We start from the raw sequence: 19,094 nt of genomic DNA on the forward strand, positions 1-19,094 counted from the left end.
CAATTTGTTTCAGTAATTTGTTCTTAAATCCAGTGCCATTTTCTTGATACTAGTGCAGTGATCTGCCTCATTCTGTGACACTTGTTTCTACAAAATTGGAAACAAGTGGAGTTATCTTACCCCACTGGTAGAATTTGTCTCTTTTTTTAAGAAAAATAATATTTCAAGACTGAATCTGACACTAAAGATGGACATTTTTTGCACTGCAGCCAGAAAATTGAATTAATTCAGCCAGGTGACAGAGGAAATGTCAAGAGCAGAGGCTTAAAGCTCATTAGGTCATATGGATGAATGTGAACAGCCACCTGCAAAAAAAACCAAAAAACTGAAACGGCCATTTCTAAAACGCTATTTATGCATTGTGTTCACCTAAAGTTCAACATTATTCACTATTCATCAAATTAATATTTCTAAAATGTAGAGGATCAAATATAGCGGATCCAGTCTGTAAAATAGATAATTCTTTCCAACCAATTATTTAAGTTCCCTTGTCTCCTTTAAAAAGTCATATTTGTTTTGATTTTGTGTTATCAATCATTTTCTACAGGTAAGTGCCACTTTTCCAAACGTGGAAAGACTCATACTAATCCTAATTTTATTTTGGAATGAAACTTTCCGACTGCTTTCTTACGTTAATGATGTATGAAATTCAAGGCAATTATGAAAGAGTAATAATTTGATATTGTGTACCTGAAGGGCGATATACTTGTGAAAACTGTTGGAGATTTGAACTTTACGCACGGGATGCGTAAAGATGACAATCAAACATTGAAACGATTGAAAACTGTCTGTCTGTTTAGACTTTCACGTGGCATAACAGTAGAAATATAAAGAAAAGGCGCATATGGACCTTGAAATGTTTTGACATCAGTATAGAAACACGACGGGTCCAATTGCAGCCAGCACCTTTGTTTTCCCTTCCCTTCCAGGCCGGCTGTGTCTTTAAGGGTGCACCGGCCCCTCAAAGTGTGAATAATATTCGGTAAGGAGTTACGCTTAAGTGGGAAAGCTTTTAGCACATTATCCACTGGCAATTGCAAGGTAATCTAATTGTCCAGCGCAGGTCCCTTATTAAATATCTGCAGCATCGGATTTGCATTCGGGAGTCGCCTAATGGGTTTAGCGGCTCCGGATCCCTGGCTTTGTGTCTATGTAAGCGTCCATCTCTCCGGGAGTGAGTGACATTGAGGATGAGAGGTGATCCAACATCCACCAACCCACCCCTCCCCTCTCTCTCGCTCTCCCTCCCACCTCCAGAAAACTCAAGAGTCAGCGCTTTGGGAACGTGCTGCCTTCAGGTGCTCATCGTACGCTCCTACTTCCGAGGTCCGAAGTTGTAAGTTGGACTAGTCGTGCTATTGGTCGAAAATGATAACAAAATTTACCCTAATAAAAATGTTTTTAGTTGGCTGTTGTTTTATTTTAGAAACCAAGCGGCACATAGCTGTTTTGTGTTGCATCAAGAGAATGAAGCAGGAAAAAAAATGTAATTGATGTCTTAATTTATTAGTCTATAGCCTAGCTTTTGAAGCCTATATTTGTAACATCTTTTGTAACAATATAAATGAACTTTAGTCTAAATGGTAGGCCTATTTGTAGCTTTTGCCTCGTCAACACCAAGAAGTCAACTAGTCTAAGTAGGCTATATGCACAGAAATATCGGTGACATCCAGAATTCAAGAAGTTGGACAAGGGTCCATCACCAAACCAGAGTTTGCAAGTAGGCATTTACCACCTGAAAGACTGAATGGTATTTTCAAGTGGGAAGCTCGTTTCTCCCATCTTCCCCATATGACCTGAACGCAGCATCAACATGTGAACGCAAACTCACCACTGGTACCGGGACACCGGTCCGGTAGCGCTGATGTGTCGCTTAGCAACCACTTAGTTACGCTAGCTAACGTCCAAGAACAGAAGGAAGAAGAGCTAACGAGTGTAGGTTATATTTCTTGAACATTTGCATACATTTGTGTTGGTTAATAAAAGCATACAACTGGAAGACGTAGGTTACAGTAATTTTAGAATGGTTACTCTGAGTTTCGGTGGTTTTACCCTCCACTTTACCTGTTTGACGATGAAAAGAAAAAGCGTTTTCTTATCTGACCCGTTGTTGATAATTGGTGATGTAGGCCACTATAAAAATATATGGGAAAATATATCTGAAGCAACTAAGCTATAATAACTATAATGCCGTAACCTCAGTCCTCAGCAACCTCAGCAACAAGGGTCGCTTCACTCTTTATGAACAGGCCTATGCTGCAGCATTGGTTCATATCGTTTTAGACTTTTTTAGTTTTTGTTCAGCTTTTTGTTAATGCATTTCGTGTGTGTGTGTGTGTGTGTGTGTGTGTGTGTGTGTGTGTGTGTTTTCTAAGCCTCTAACCTGTTAGATCAGCTCCTCCAGTCTCTGTTGAGGAAGAAACAACACTTGGGCTTGATAAAGCTTGGTGTTAGGTGCCGTCTAGACCGGACTCAGCCCCTATCGGGTTCAAAGGCAGAGGAATAAAACGGTTATGGTCTTGAAAGCTCGCTTTGATAGAAAATTGAATGAGTGAATACCGACAGAAATAAAATTATCACAGTGTAATGTTTCGGCCTGTAAAACTGCATTAGACTGCAGGCTGGTCTGTTGTCACCAATCAGTGTAAACAATTAGCAATAGCCTACAACTATTAATCTGCTAATAGGCTATTACTACTATGACTAGGCTACTAACATTACTGATAAGCAAAATAATAATAATACACATAGCCTAATACACAAATAATACACCGTTTTACGCTTTAGTTCAACATAAGGAATATTATCGATGAATTAATAACTTAAACTAGGCTAGCTGTAAAAGTGCATGTTGTTCCTGTTTAGTGAAAGCTCGGGGAAGAGTGTGTGTGTGTGTGTGTGTGTGTGTGTGTGTGTAAAAGGAGGGAAGGCAGATTAGGGGCTCACTGGTGTGTGTCATAGAACAGATTAACCCAAGACTGCCGCCCCTGTACTCAATAAGGACCCAGTGTGTGTGTGTGTGTGTGTGTGTGTGTGTGTGTGAGGGTTGAACAGGCCTTAACATCACACTGAATATCAAGAAGAATGGGCTTTTCTGATGTGAGTGCAGCGGAACTCACCTTGTCTTCAGTCTCAGATCTGTTCTCGTCTGTATGTCGGTCAGCAGGTTGTTTTACAGAAGCGATGATGTTAGCATCGAGGATCTTGGTTCACATGATTCATCGTTTGACATGAAATATTTATGTTAAATGGTTTTATAACAAACTAAGTAATTTACAAGCTTCTGCCGAAAAGTAGTTCAGCCAGGAGAAAACCGGCAGAAACGGATGCTACGTAATGCTAGTTAACATTCATGCTAGCATCGGCAAGCAAAATTTGTTAGCAAACAAATTCGGTAAGGTTGACGTTAAGCCTCCAATCGCAATCAAAAATAAATTAAAAGTAATACTGAAAAAATCTTCAGGTTTCTATAACCTCGGTTAAGAGTGTTTGCCACCAGTAGTCTAACTAACCAAGGAGTAACGGCTTTTTGCCACAAGGTGTCGCTAGTTAAGCTGATTAGAATTTCTTGACCGCGGAGTGATATGATTAGCTGTGAAACGGTCTGTTACTCAGGACTAACGGACAGCAGAATGCTTCATTGGCCAATCAAAATTGAGTATTGCTTTTAGTTTCGCAACTGACAATTATTTACAAGGGGATTTATATAGGCTAAACATGCGTGCGGGAGATATGAAACTGAATCCGTGTGCGTATCCGTTGTTACCTACGTGCCACTTTACCAAATTTAAATGTGTGTGTGTGTGTGTGTGTGTGTGTGTCAATCAAACAGTGCCCACGCGTAAAGCTCTCATTAAATAGCCTTGGTAGGCTCCTACTGACTGTCATTAATAACCAAATAGCAGCATCGTGGACACATTTCTTAAGAAAAACACAATTCCTACTGTTGACATTATAGGTCATGGTTTCCAAAGTTCGGTCTGGGGACCTGCAGGGGCCATAGAGAGGGTTCCAGGGGGTCCTGGCAAAATGAGGAATAACTAAATTTCACTTTTATTTCACTCCTCATAAGTTTGTCCAATGAGAGAGTGTATAAAAATGACTTTTTTGTCTACAGGTTTGGCTTTCCCCACTGTAGCTGCCACTCCACCTACAGTATGGAGACTTATGTGATTCTGCATGAAGTCATATCTAGCAAATAAAAATCGTCTCAGACATGATTCCTCTCTGTATTTGGGGGTCCTGGGCATGAAAAAAAAACCTGGCAGCCCCTCCTTCAGAGAGACGACAGAGATGTAGTTTCTTTAATTGGCTGCTCAGTATCAGAGCTGCTGTTCCCCGAGTGGGACAGGGGGGAAAGTGACGTGGAGGCCGAGGCAGGGATTGGAGGGGAGAGTGAAATTATAAGGGGAGGGTGAGCAGGACTGGAGCTTCCCAAAGAGCCGCTGGCCTCAGATCTGGCACCGCAGTCAGTAGCCTAAGTCAGTCCTCCTCCTGACCATGCACCCTCCAAGTGTTGTAACTAAGTGACAAGCGTTTTAAGTGGCGAGTATTTGTCTATTTAGGAAAGTATAGCGTGCACAGACCGAGATCGCGGAGAAACCGTGCGCATTTTTCTGTCGCGGGGAGCCAACAGGCGGGACAGGCGACTTGAGCGGTTCAGGAGTTTTGTATTTTGGGTTTTTTTTTTCTTTGAGAAGATTTTGGTCCAACCGTTTTTTTTTTCACCGCCATGGAGTACACGTCCTCCCCGAAGCCACAGCTCTCATCCCGGGCAAATGCTTTCTCCATCGCCGCCCTGATGTCCAGTGGGAAACCCAAGGACAAAGAGACGGAGGAGAACACCATCAAGCCTCTCGGTAAGCTGGCAGAGGGCAATACTGTAATTTAATGCAGGTTCAGGGGGTTAGATTACACGTAAAGAGCCTTTAACCTAATTTTTACCCAAAATCCTGAGAGTTTATGGAAGATTATGAAACTTCCCCGCGAGGAAACTGGGTCGGTGCAGCAGCAGAGGGAAGGAAAAAGATAAAACTGGAACAAATGCAGCGTATTGGAGATAATTAAAAGTAATTGGGCCTACAAGAAGAGAACATAATGAGGATAAAACAACAGATAAACAAATAAAGATGTAAAGTGTCTTTATTAACAGTGAGGTAAAGGTACAGATAAACGCACCAATGTGCCAACGGTCTGCCTTTATTATATTTAAATGTAACTATAGTAATAATATTTATAGGTTATTAAAAAGCCTTAGATCGTGGGCTGTAAGCTTATAAAAATCTGTATTAATATCTTGTAAAAAAAAAAAAAAAAAAAAAAAAGAATAGGGGGCAATTGACATCCCTAATGTCACGTATACATTAGAGGTTTACATATTTACGCACGGAAGTTATGATTGCGCATTTGTTTGAAATTAAGAATTTGTTTCAAAAATGAGATATCCATTAACAAAGTAAACTGATTTATAACACAACGTTAAAGCCAATAGAAGTACATATGCTTGGCTGACAAAATGATGCCAGTTTGACAGACTGGATCCTCTGTATTTTAGAGATATTGAATGATGAGATGATTATAGGCTATGATTTTTTTTCTACCCCCAAATTTATATGAAGCGTTTTGGAATATAGAGCTCTACAAATAGAGTGAATATATTTCTTTATTTATCTCATTTTGTATTTATATATCATCAGTCATAACGGATCTACTAGCCTATATATTGGTCTTATGGAACTGATGGGTCAGGTGCAACTTCAATCATCCACAAAATGTTTAGTGCTAACGGGATACTGTCCTGGTTTGTTTATCATTAAAAACTGTCAGAAATATTCAGACAAAAGAACGATATCGTCTTGGCATTTCTTTTGCTTTTTATTTTTTGTAATTAGAGTCAAATTGGGCAAATGCTTTCCCAAACTATCAATATCTTTATGTCCATATAGGAAATCTCGTTTATCATTCATCGTCTGGGCTTTTTTTTATTTACATGGTACAGTATGGACAGCTAATGTATTATAGCATAATAATGATACTAATGAAAATAATAATAATAATAATAATGATAATAAGAAGAAGTACAAGAAGAAAAAGAAGACGAAGAGAAAATATAGACCTATGTTTTATTTCATGGTGATTGCAGATTATTTCATGCATGCTTTCTGCTCAACGCAGTTTAACTGAATATATTCCCTATTTTTTTTTTATTATTATTATTTTTTAACCTTATGAAACAAAGCTGAAATGAAATTAAATCCATCCTCAGTTGTTTTGCTTGTTTTCCGTCTCCGTCCCCCGTAAAGAGCAATTTGTAGAGAAATCCTCCTGCAACCAGGCTCTGGGCGACCTGTCGGCCCTGGACGGGCACGGGGACTTCAGCGGGAGCGCGCCCGCGGTGTGCACGGAGCCGCTCATCCCCACCAATCCCGGCATCCCTAGCGAGGAGATGGCCAAAATCTCCTGCAGCCTGGAGACCAAAGAGCTGTGGGACAAATTTCACGAGCTCGGCACTGAGATGATCATCACCAAGTCTGGAAGGTAGTTTACTTTATTTTATATTTAGGCCTATCATATTCTATATTTCACACCCAAATATACTGCTGACTGTACAGTTCTGTGTATTAGTACCATTAGGAAAAAGAACAGTAATCCTATGATAAATTTGAGAGGAATACAAATATCACAGTGAAAATTTAAGTATAGGAATATTATAGTGATACCATAAAAATCACTGTTAAGTAGCCTACCACACACACACACACACACACACACACACACACACACACACTATAGGAATAGGCTATTACAGGAATATTGCAGTGATTTTTCGTTATAGGGTATATGGTCAATGCTGACGTAATAACACAACATAAAACTATTGATTAAATAAAATAAGGATACAATTTATATTCCTATTCATACTCCTATTGTGGAGGTGTTCAGGGCATTATGGATTCTTCTCTTTGGATTATGCTTGTTTGTATCATTGGTTCATTGGTTACAGTTTAGGCTTCTACAAACTGAGAAAAGACAAACTATCATCTTATCAGTGTCTTTTCCTCAGACAGTGAACTGTAGACTGAACAGAGCTTATCTGAGACTCCATAATCTTCTGTTTAACTGACCTTGGTAACCTGACTTGTGTAAATATTTATTTCATAAGCAAAAAAATATATATATATATATACAGTATATAGCATACGGCCACGTAAGGCCACATACACCGCAGGGTATGACAAATATAGGTAAATAGGCTACATTTATGAATAATATATTCTGGCAAACTATACAAATATATTTAGGTGTGCTGTATCCCTGGATGAGCTCATAGAACGTTTTAAATATATGCAAATATATTCATAGATAGGTCATATTTGACAATATGCTCTTGAATAAACCTTCCGGATCAATTTGTGTAGCATGTAGCCTATGTAAATGCATGTAAACCACAGTCTATGTGAAAATGGCCAGTTTTTGTAATAGTGACACATTTCCTACATATGAGGTTAAAAGGTACAAGATTTTTATAGGCCTATCTATGGTTTCCATAGGCTATATGCCAGTAAATAGCATAATAATCGTTAAAATGTAGGCTTATAATAATATTGTTATTATTATTAATACTACTAATAGTAATAATAAAAATAGCTCATAATAAAATAAATAAATAAATAAATTAAATACTACTATGACAAGCCTACTACGACTAATACTACCACCATTAGCCTACTAATACTACTATTACTACTAGGCTATTATTACTACTACTCCTATTAACCTACTACTATTAGTCTAATAATAATAATACCACTAGTACTACAACTACTACTACTTATACTAGGCTAATAATAATAGGCCTACTACTACCACTAATACTACTATTAGCTACTACTTATAATAACCTAATAACCAGATATTAGGCCTACTAATAATAGCCCTAATAATAATGATAATGGTGTCGTCATCAGGAGGATGTTCCCCACCATCCGGGTCTCTTTCTCCGGGGTGGAGCAGGACTCCAAGTACATCGTGCTGATGGACATCGTCCCGGTGGACAACAAGCGGTACCGGTACGCCTACCACCGCTCCTCCTGGCTGGTGGCGGGCAAGGCGGACCCTCCTCTGCCCGCCAGGTACAGACCTTCTCCCCCTTTAAACACAATATTACCACGGTGTTTATTACTTACATTACACTCAGTAAATGATACACCACTGACCCATATAAAAAGATAACATGCGGCCATATAGGCTGTCTTACATATAGGTAGGCTTTATCTATAGGCTACAGTAGGCCTATCAAATTCTTACACATGTAACATATGCGGACATATATGGCATTTGATCTTGTAGTTTTCGTCATTATAATGGAGAGCAAATACCAAGTAAAAACAAATCGCCAGAAATTGATTGATTTGCTCCATGACATGTTATTTTCTGTAGGCTAAATGACGGCAGTGGGCAACAGTCTTGTTGTCTGCAATCACGGGGTTTTTTTTTACTGTCAAATCAGCAACGTTGTGATGAGGCTGCATTTCATTTATTTTGTCAGTATCATGGGCCAATTCTTAAATTTTAGCGTCATTAGCAGGTGCTTTTTACTGTCTGTTAGCAGCCTGTTACCCAGAAAAAGGTGATTGCGTCTACTAAGGTGCCTAATAGGCTGTTTATTGATTAAATTCCAATTCAGACCTATGCAATATTTTTAACCGGTGTAGGCTAGGCTATTTATTAACATCGTAATGTCGCAATCGTTTTGTTTTGTTTTCATTGAAGAGGGGAGATTGATAACGAAAATTGTTGATTTCGTAATGAATATCTTCATTTAAGCCCTAAGACAACTGATGCCGAGTTTGAAGTGACGTTAGAACAGCTGCAAGTCTTTATTAAGTCCTTATTAGAAAAACAATGGCTCCTTATCACGAGGTGCACTATGGCAAAACTTCCAAACCCGCTTATATTGGACTACATTTCTGGGGACAAAGTGGAGCAGTGACTGATGAGTGACAGATATTGTTATTTGGAAATTTATAGCCTAATGTTTTGGTCTATTTGATTTATTTGATCAATGCAAATGATTAGATGCAGGGACTGACAAGATAGGCCTATTATTAATTGATAAATGCAAACTATTAAAAGTAGGTCACCAAATTATCACAGATCTCCTCCTTATTTTTATTTATTTTTATTCTTTATTTTTTTTAGATGTGGCTTACAAATAAATTTATTTCGATTTGTGCTTGATTTTGATCTCCAATATAGCCTACTACAAGCTTAAATTTGGCCCACACTTTACCCAACTATCACCCATTCCCACTGCCTGGACTAGACTGCACCCCTGTATAATGAAAAATAACGCAAATATTCAATGAATCAGTAATAACTATGCTACACGTTACTCTTCCGCCAAGCAATATAGTTCGTGAACGGAAGACAGTTGTGTGAGTGGTGATTTAATATTTAAATAAACTGTAATGCGGCCACAGGTGTGCGTTTATTGGGTATTTTACAACGGCTTCGAACGCGTCTCAGCCAATCAGAACGGAGGATGGGATCTATCAACCGTTATTTTCCTCTTCCAGGTTGTACGTCCATCCTGACTCGCCGTTCACCGGCGAGCAGCTGCTGAAGCAGATGGTTTCCTTCGAGAAAGTCAAACTCACCAACAACGAACTGGACCAACACGGACACGTAAGGACATTACATTTAATATCAGTGTTTTGTGTCGTGAAAATGAACAAGCGAATTAACCTAACTACATTATAACCACGTTAAATAGGCTTTGTGGAATGCTTAAACTAGCTTGAAATAGGTAACGTTAGCAAACTTATTGAGTACGGGTTTGTTTTGGGTGACTGAAGATCCTATGTGTTTACGGCACCGTCATGAAAATAATAATAACAAAAAAAAATACATAGGTTAAAAGTTTGAAAAAGCACGACGATACTGAATTAACTCACATATTAACCATATAAAATCTGTTGAACTGCCTATCTGTTGAATTTGATATGGAGGATCATCTTTTAGATATGTGGCGTGGATAAAAAAAAAAAGTGTAAAATAAATTGTCGTTATATAGCCTAGCTAGTGTCACAAAATATGAACACAATGTCATGTAAAAAATAATTAGCATCAACGGTTTTGTCTGCTCAGTCGACTTGACATTTAACTGCAAACTAGAGATTCACATTGAACTCCCACGAAATAGCTTTATCAAAAATAAAAGGGCTGAGTTTTTCATGTGACATTATAATTGCAGCCTATTTGCCTTTTAACTTTTGACATTAATATTATTGACTTAAGCAAATTGCTCTTTTAATCCGCCTTTCACTCTTAAACGTATGAAGTCATCGTTACATTCAGATGCAGGCTGGCTCCTGGAGAACGGTACAGATTTGACTTTATCCATTAATTAGACGAGATTAGGACACAGCCTGGGAAACAGTTAATTATTATCTTCAAGTGTGTGTGTGTGTGTGTGTGTGTGTGTGTGTGTGTGTGTTACCTGCCTTTTCCTGAGTAAAAAAAAAAAAAACGACCTCCTATTGAAAACATGCCACTATTTGCATGGAAGTAAAAAATAATAATAGCCTAATAATAACAATAATAATAATAATAATAATCATCATCATCATCATAAAACAATCATAATAAAATAATAAAAATCAGTAGCCTATTTAAATACTTTTTTTCCCCAAATGCTATAAATTTTATATAGCCTAAACAAATCTGCAGTTTATCAATAACTATAAAATCTAGACGATCCAGTTTGTAAAAATGCTATTTTTTTTTTCAAATGAGGATTTATGTTGCCTTACATTACCATCCTTTAAAGAGTAAGCTATATTATATAAATCACAGCGTGGCACACTGGTCAGATATCTCATTTTGGAACAATTTGCTTATTGATTGTCAATAAATAATACAATTCCTACAGTGAATATAATTTATAAAAGTGAAGTGTGCCTCAGTGTGGATCATTTTTCTTTCCAGTTCTAGTAAAAATGACCTCACATCACTGACAGTTTGTTTTCAGGAGCAACTGAATCGATCCATTTGAGATTCCCACCACTTCAAAAATCACATTCCTTTTCTAACAAAATGATTGTTGTCCTGAAAGTGACTCACTGTGGAGTAATGTTTGAGTTTTTAGCTCTCTTTACACTTTTGCTTTCAAAATAGTAACATTTACAATACAGGAGGCAGTAATCTGTATTTCTGAGGTACTGAGCAATGGAGCTTCATAACTTTTTTTCCACAAAATGTGTATATAGCATTTTGCAATGAAACCCCTCAATTCTTCTCAAATAAATATGAAATATTGTCAAAATTCAACCGCCTGTTTCCCTGTTAACAGCTTCAGTAGGAACAGACAGCCTGTCTTCATATTAACGCCTTCAAATTGAGAACGATGCCTTGCAACACTGCTGTTTGTTTTGTTTTATGTGGTTAAATGATAGTGAAGTCACGATAACAGAAATAACATTCCTGATTATCTGATGACCATACAAGCATTTATTTTACCCGTTCACTTTCTTACCCATCTAACTCTATCTGCGTTGCTAGAAAAACAAAAGTCTACCCCATGGCTCAACAACATTGTAGTATACACATATAACTGTCAGTATTATCTCTATCACACAAACAGCATGTATTACCCATTAATTCACAAAAGTCACAAGCTTCCTATACTGGACTAAAAAGCCTAGAAAGAATAAAAATACTCAGGGATTGCTGTAATGTAACATAACATTTACTCATGTATTTACCTGAGTCTCTAGTTGCCATGGTATCCTCCCCCCTGCTAGATAAAAGGACAATCCTCTCAACATTGAAGCAATAAAACATTCATTATTATCTTATCAGACAATAAGCATTTCTTTTCTTTATTCACTTGACTCACTCGCCTCCTACTCAGACAAAACAGTTTAAACCATGTGGTTAAATGTTTTGTCTACAGCTAGATAAAGGAGGGATTGCACCAACAACACTGTAGTAACAGAACAGAACATTCACTAGTAACTTATTACACACAATGCAGTTAGTTTACCTATTCACCTATGTTTCTAGCATTTTATAATCCATGTGAGTTACAAAAACCGACCAGCTGCATGGCTGAGTTCACACCTGCAGCTAGATAAAGGAGCAAACACTCTCATCAACACTGTAATAATACATCTACTATTATCTTATGATGATGAAAATCATTTTAGTCATTTAATCATCAGTCATTATCCTTCTGTCGTACTTGTTGGTCAGAAAAAAAATCTAAGTAGCCTAAGCCATAGAGTTGCATGCTTGCCTGCAACTAAAGCAGCAAAGCTCTCATCAACACTGAAATAAAAGAACAAAAGAGTCACTATTATTATATTTAGCTTATCATTTTAATTATGTGTTGCTGGCATCCTGAGTTTTTTTTCCTGCAGCTAGATAAAGGAGCAATGCTTCTATCAGTATTCAAAGTATTCATTTTAGTTATTTATTCACCTAAGTCATTAGTTTCTATTGTCCCTGTTGGTCAGAAAAAAAAATAAAAGCAAAGCATAGAGCTGTATTAGGTATTATTATATTATTATTTAGTGTACTCATTTATACACCCAGGTCAACACCATGATTATTCAAATATGTTTATCGATATAGAAACTATATAGAAACTAACAAAGCATTTGACAAACATGTGCTCAATTCCCCACAATACAAACAGAAAATGTACAAAATAAAAAAAATATATATACATACAGTATACACACATACTACATAAAAACATGCATATCTATACAAACATATACACAATTAACTAAAATTACACAATCACAAACAACTTAGGCCTATAGGGTTTTGTGATGGGTCATCTTTTACACACTGTGACTTAAAAGTCAACTGCATGAGGGAACTGAACTTTTCCTGCAGCTCGATAAAGGAGTGATACACTCATATTGTGTATCAGTATTTATGTTGCTCCTTTATTCACCCGAGTCCCCGGCTCCCTCTGTCCCCGAGTCAGAAAGCAGATATAAACTGTGCTGCTGTTTCCTCTGCTGCAGCCAGACAGAGCAGCCATGTCTGCAGTGTTAACACCTTTATCTGTTCACACTCCTCTCTCCCTCCTCCCTCTATCTTTCTCTTTTTCCACTCATTGCATTCTCTTTTTCTCTCTCTCTCTCTCTCTCTCTCTCTCTCTCTCTCTTTCAGTGTGTGTCTTTTATTGAAGTCTTCATGCTGTTCTACTTCTCGTCTGTCCTGTTTTCTCTGTCTTTGTTTGCCTTTCACTCAGACTGATAGCTGGTTTGGATATGAGGGTTTTTCATTCCAAAACAATCCTAGAAAAACTGAAAAATCGTTACCTCATGTTCCATGTTAACGTTTTTTTTTTTAAATTACCATCTTACACATTTTTCTATGTTACAATTGCAAATTTAGTTATAACTGTTTTATAAGCAAAGGTTTAAAAATAGCTAATAACTGCAGCAGTAATCCCCAGTGAGTTTTGTGCCAGCTATCTTTTTGTCAAATTAAGCAGACATCTCATAATGGAGTAAAACAATTTATTTGTTATTTATATTTTCTCCTATTCTATTTTATTGATATTCTATTCTATTGAGATATCCACAATTTGAAAAAAAGACACTTACTACAGGTTAATATGAAGGTTAGGAGTCATCTTATGATCTTTGCTTAGAAAATGTTTTTTTCTGGATAGAATCCTCTTTTTTAAGATTGACTGATGAATTTGGGTTTGGAATCGGGTTTTTTTTTTTTTTTTTAAATGCATATAGAGCAATTTGGACTGAAACCCTTCCTTTATTTATTCCAAACATGTCCTAACCCCATGTCCTAACCCCTCTGTCCTACCATGAAGGAAATCATTGAGAATGAACAATAACTCAGCCAGTAACTGAGGAATAGCAGTTTCACTGTATGTTTTGAATTCATTGGGACAAAAACATAACTGACCCCAAGCCCGATGTATTTACCCCTGATACTGCAAGATACGTTTCATAAAGGCATCCATCAGACTGTATATATCTTGTATATATTTACAGAGAGTATGTCATCACTGTGTTCTCGTCTGTCTCTCTCTGTCTCTCTGTTGTCCTTGTGCTGTGTGTCAGTGTGTACCAATACGCCTCTGCATCAAGGTCACTAACTCCTTCATGTTTATTGCACTTGATGATTAAACTGATTCTGATTCTTCCTCTCCAGATCATTCTCAACTCCATGCACAAGTACCAGCCACGGGTTCACATCATCAAGAAGAAAGACCACACCGCCTCGCTGCTCAACCTCAAGTCCGAGGAGTTCCGCACCTTCGTCTTCACCGAGACCGTCTTCACAGCCGTCACGGCCTATCAGAACCAGCTGGTGAGTGACAGGCAGCCGGAGCGGGCCAATGGCCACGGCCCATATCACGACAGCTCCTCCCCCCCAAAGCAGGAAATACTCCCAGCAAAGGGAGGTTGATGCCTCGGGTGTATGGAGGGAATTCACTGCCAAAATCAATAAGCCTTAATCTCCTGCAACTCAACTCCAGGACACCTGTATTAACCCATAAAGCACCATGTACAAAATCACCAGATTTTGAGCTTTAAAGGTGCAATGTGTAGCATTTTATCAGCATATCACTGTCAAATTAACTGTGGTACCTGTATAATTACTGTAAACAAATGACACCATGGTTGAGATGATTGGTAGCTTCTATCTCACACCGGTGGTATTATATTATAGTGCCAGTGTTAAGACTACATTTCCCATAAACCATCTTGCTTCCTGTCACAAAGAAGATGTTGCTACTTGTTCCCCTCCCTGGTGTCCCTCTGCGTTTGTTTTGAAGAACAAGCTGATAATAATAGATCGTAATAGATAATAATAGATAATAATAGATAATAAACATGAATGTCTTTTAAGCTTTAGCTCCATTCGCTCTGGAAGAACAGTGCCCTCCTCCGGTTTTGTGCCGTAAAGCGATCCAGCGGCCGGATCAGTGAGATGTCAGTCTGAACATGAGCAGAAACCGAATCTTAGTCATTATGCTCGGCTGTTATGTTAACATTACAGAGCGGTGAGCCAAGCTGCAGGAAGAAGCATGTTGAGGCGGACTGCGGCTGCCTATTCTGCTGCGCCAGACAGAGAGGAAGAAACAGAAAACATAAGAACAGATCCAGAAACAGAGATAGGAAAAAAGACAGACAGGGAGACAGGGAAAGAGAACGAGAGAGAGAGAGAGAAATAAAGACAGAAACAGAAAGAGAGGCGGAGAGATAAAGAGAGAAAGAGCAACAGCCAGAGGGAAGGAGTGCTATCTAAAAGTCACAGAAACAAAACTGAACCCTCTGTTTTGATTGCTACTGCAGCTGAAGAAGCCTCCCGTGTTTAAAATATGAATATTTTGGTCAGCTGAATGTTAACATGAGTGGGTTTTTTGTTTGTTTTAAATAGCAAATTGTGGGGTGTTTTCGGTTTACCACAAGTAGTGACTTTAAATGCGGTGTGTTCATCCTTCTGTCTTGAAGGAGGGAGGGATGGAGAGGGAGAAAAAGAGGAGAAAAATTGACGTCTGATGCATTTTGCCCCCCCCCACACACACACACACACACACACTCCCCTCCCCTCCTCCCTTCCGGTATTTTCCAGATAACCAAGCTGAAGATCGACAGCAACCCGTTTGCCAAGGGCTTCCGGGACTCCTCGCGGCTGACGGACATGGAGAGGTACAGGGAATTCTGGGTCCTTCACTGTTTGTTTATTTCCGTCGCCGCCGCCACCGATAAGATATACAATATGAATGTGTGTGTGTGTGTGTGTGTGTGTGTGTGTGTTGGATACACAGGGACTGCTGCTCATTAGTAAATATACAGACCACAGTGTTTACTTTTCATGCATGAAAAGATAATCCATGTTCAGGAAACATTCATTATCATTAGTCGTTGTCTTTCTTTCTTTCTTTCTTTCTTTCTTTCTTCCTCTCTGTTATTGTCACTAGTTACCACAGATACCACTCTATTTTTCTCTCTGTCTCTGTGATTTGTATTTTAGTGTACAGTGTATGTGTGCGCATGAGAGAGAGGTGTCAGCTCATGCACAAAGCCACACATACGCACACACACACACACACACACACACACACACATGCAAAACCCCCACCGTCCCATCCAAAGGATTTTATGAACGCAGCCAAAACACACACTTCTCGTAATTCCTGATTCCGGCACTATGGCCAAAATCAGCTGACAAAATCAAACCATCTGCCCATTTCCCTCAATCAAACAACCCAACAGATCTGAGACTGCCAAAACGCAGCCAGACCCTATACCCCCCCCCCCCCCTCCACCCCCCCACCCCCCTCCCCTCTCTCTCCCTCTCTGTCTTTCTCTTTTTGAGGGCTGTGAATTAGACCTGATCAATTGATCTTCGGGGAGCTGCAGAAATCGCATTAGTCTGGAGTCGGCCACTGCACTAAAACACGGTGTAATTCAATTGGTCGCGGTGACTGATTGAAACCAGCTTGCCCCGCCCCCCCCCTCCCCTGTCCCCCCCTCCCTCCCCACCCTCCCTCCTACCCTGCCGTGCATTGTGGGAGCCCGTGGTGGCCTCTGTGCCAGAGGGGCCCGGCACTGATAAAAACACACACATTTGTACTGCTCCGCTGACAGATATTGCACTTTCCTAACCTAATTGGGGGGCTGGGGGAGTTGGGGTGGGGGCTACTAATGTGGACGCATGGCTCTTATGATGCAGACCACTTGCCTGTCCACCCTCACACACACACACACACACACACACACACACACAGATACAAGCTCAGTACCTCCCCCCACAATTTGTGTCACTGTGTTTGGGAAGCGCTGTCTGACAAGACTCAAATGAGCTAATGCACTTTGCGGGATAGTGAACATACACACACAAACATCTACACACACACACACACACACACACATAAACGTCTACATGCATAGTCGACACACACATATAAACAACTACACACAGTCAACACACACATATTCAGACACATTGACAAAAAATTTCTGTGTGTGTGTTTTCCTTTGTTCTTGGCTGGCTACAAATATGCTGTGATATGAAAGCCGTAGAAAAGTAGAAGATACATCAATGCAGATACATAGATACACTATATAAAAACTTTATCAAATGTAATGATTATGATTATGTTCATGTGGAAAAATCTGCCATATTCCAACTTTGTACTATTTAATTAGTGTGAAAAAAACATGGGTACTTTTGCCTGACCAAAGTGTATTGTGAAGGATGATCATATTTAGGCGTAAATCCACTGAACTGAATGTCGAGATTTATTTTGGGCTTCTCTCTTCGGCTTTTGCTGCAGGGAAAGTGTTGAGAGTCTGATCCATAAGCACTCCTACGCCCGGTCGCCCATCCGAACCTACGCCGGCGACGAGGACAACCTGGGGGAGGACGGGCACGCCGCGCACGCCAGGGGTAAGCTGCTGTCGCACACTGATGATGTCATCACATATAACGCAGATAGACAAAGATCTTGCAAAAAACAATATAGCCCGGTAGCCCCGCAATATGGGTAGTTTAAAACTTCTGCCTCCTATTGTTTATTTGTATCTTTGTTGTCACAGAGACAAAATTGAAAGGCTTGCTTGTTAGCTGTTAGCTGTTAGCCGGAGTGTACCTCATATTTATGAGGGGGTACAAGTTCATGCAAACGTTTCCATAAGTTTGTAAAGTGCAAACCTCTGCCAACACTGAACAACTTTTACCCAAAGACATCCTGTCATTTATTTATTTTTTGGCATTGTCACCTTTATTGCATAGTTCAAAATACAGAGAGAGGGGTCTGGGGACCCCCAGGGGTCCTTGAGGGGGTTCCAGGGGGTCCCCAGCAAAAAGGGGAATAATTTATTTTCACTATAATTCCATCCATAAGTAACACAATCACAGAATGTATGACTATTTTGGTCATGGGTTTCATACACTTTCTGTAATAAAACATCTAAAAGCAAAAATCTGAGCCAGGACACGTTATCACTTAAATTTTTAAGTTAAATTGATTTTGTGACCCTAAAAATATGCCCTTAAGATTTGGAATCAAGTCTCTATCTCCACTAGTTTCACAGATATGGCTAAAAAATGATAATTGGCAATAAAAATAAGAATCTAAATGTGACCTGTCTCCCTTGCCCTTACCTTCTTATATCTGACCCTTATATTTACACACACCCTATATTCTAATGTCTCCTCAGGCTCGGCGTTCACCGCCTCAGACAACCTCTCCCTGAGCTCCTGGGTCACCACCACCTCGGGCTTCTCGGGCTTCCAGCACCCTCAGTCCCTGTCGGCCATGGGCGGCGGCACCGCTTCCCTGCCGCACCCCATCCAGGGCTCGCTGCCGCCCTACAGCCGGCTGGGCATGCCGCTGACGCCCACGGCGCTGGCCGGGACCATGCAGGGCAGCGGGCCCTCCTTCCCCTCCTTCCACATGCCGCGCTACCACCACTACTTCCAGCAGGGCCCCTACGCCGCCATCCAGGGACTACGCCACTCCTCCACCGTCATGACCCCCTTCGTATGACTCCGTCCCGGGGAAGAGACGGCCGACCCTCACTCTTAACGCTCATCCCCAAACACAACCAGTTATTTCCCCACTCTGGCTCATCACCCCTCCTGTTTTTTGTTGTTTCTTTTCCCTCTGGTCTTTGTAAATAATTCACCCGCAGCGAGCGAGGTGACGGTAACGATCTGGAGAGGCTGTGGCATGCTGACGGCCGTACCGGAGAACGAGGGACTGTGGCGCCCCCCTAGGACCTGCCGAAACACCGCCTGGTCCAGTGGTTACTATGAACACTAGTGACTTTGTACAAACACTTACGACCTCAATACAAACTATGAAAACTTAACGCAAGACGAATAAAGGAGTACGTCTGGTCCTGGCCCCCTTGAAGAAAGGACAGAAGAACTTTGGGTTGAGGAAGTAAACATTTGTAAACTCCCTGTATGTGGTTGCAAATCCTCAACTTGAACTCAAATCAACAGGAAGGACCCTGCCACCTTTTAAAGAGTTAACAGTCAGCAGTGGCTACGGAGCGAGCAGTCTCCGCTGAGCCTTTGAAGCGGGT

General features: G+C 39.9%; 1 protein-coding gene across 2 annotated transcripts; it reads left to right on the forward strand.

The window, feature by feature from the left end:
- Window positions 1–4,732: 4,732 nt before the first annotated feature.
- On the forward strand, window positions 4,733–18,550 carry tbx20 (T-box transcription factor 20). Of its 2 annotated transcripts, none has more exons than XM_071529509.1 (8): window positions 4,733–4,859; window positions 6,303–6,537; window positions 7,968–8,132; window positions 9,579–9,687; window positions 14,200–14,358; window positions 15,628–15,734; window positions 17,336–17,448; window positions 18,222–18,550. In XM_071529509.1, exons 1-8 carry the CDS (start codon window positions 4,733–4,735, stop codon window positions 18,548–18,550), a joined length of 1,344 nt encoding a protein of 447 aa, XP_071385610.1. The 2 variants fall into 2 exon arrangements, with proteins under 2 accessions (XP_071385610.1, XP_071385611.1); XM_071529510.1 differs by having other exon boundaries at window positions 15,628–15,704.
- Window positions 18,551–19,094: the final 544 nt, after the last annotated feature.

Source organism: Centroberyx affinis, unplaced genomic scaffold (assembly GCF_046629955.1).
Source record: "Centroberyx affinis isolate AG114_WGS23_722 - 3 ecotype Tasmania unplaced genomic scaffold, CSIRO-AGI_Caff_v1 ptg001796l_1, whole genome shotgun sequence".
Lineage (NCBI taxonomy): Eukaryota > Metazoa > Chordata > Actinopteri > Beryciformes > Berycidae > Centroberyx > Centroberyx affinis.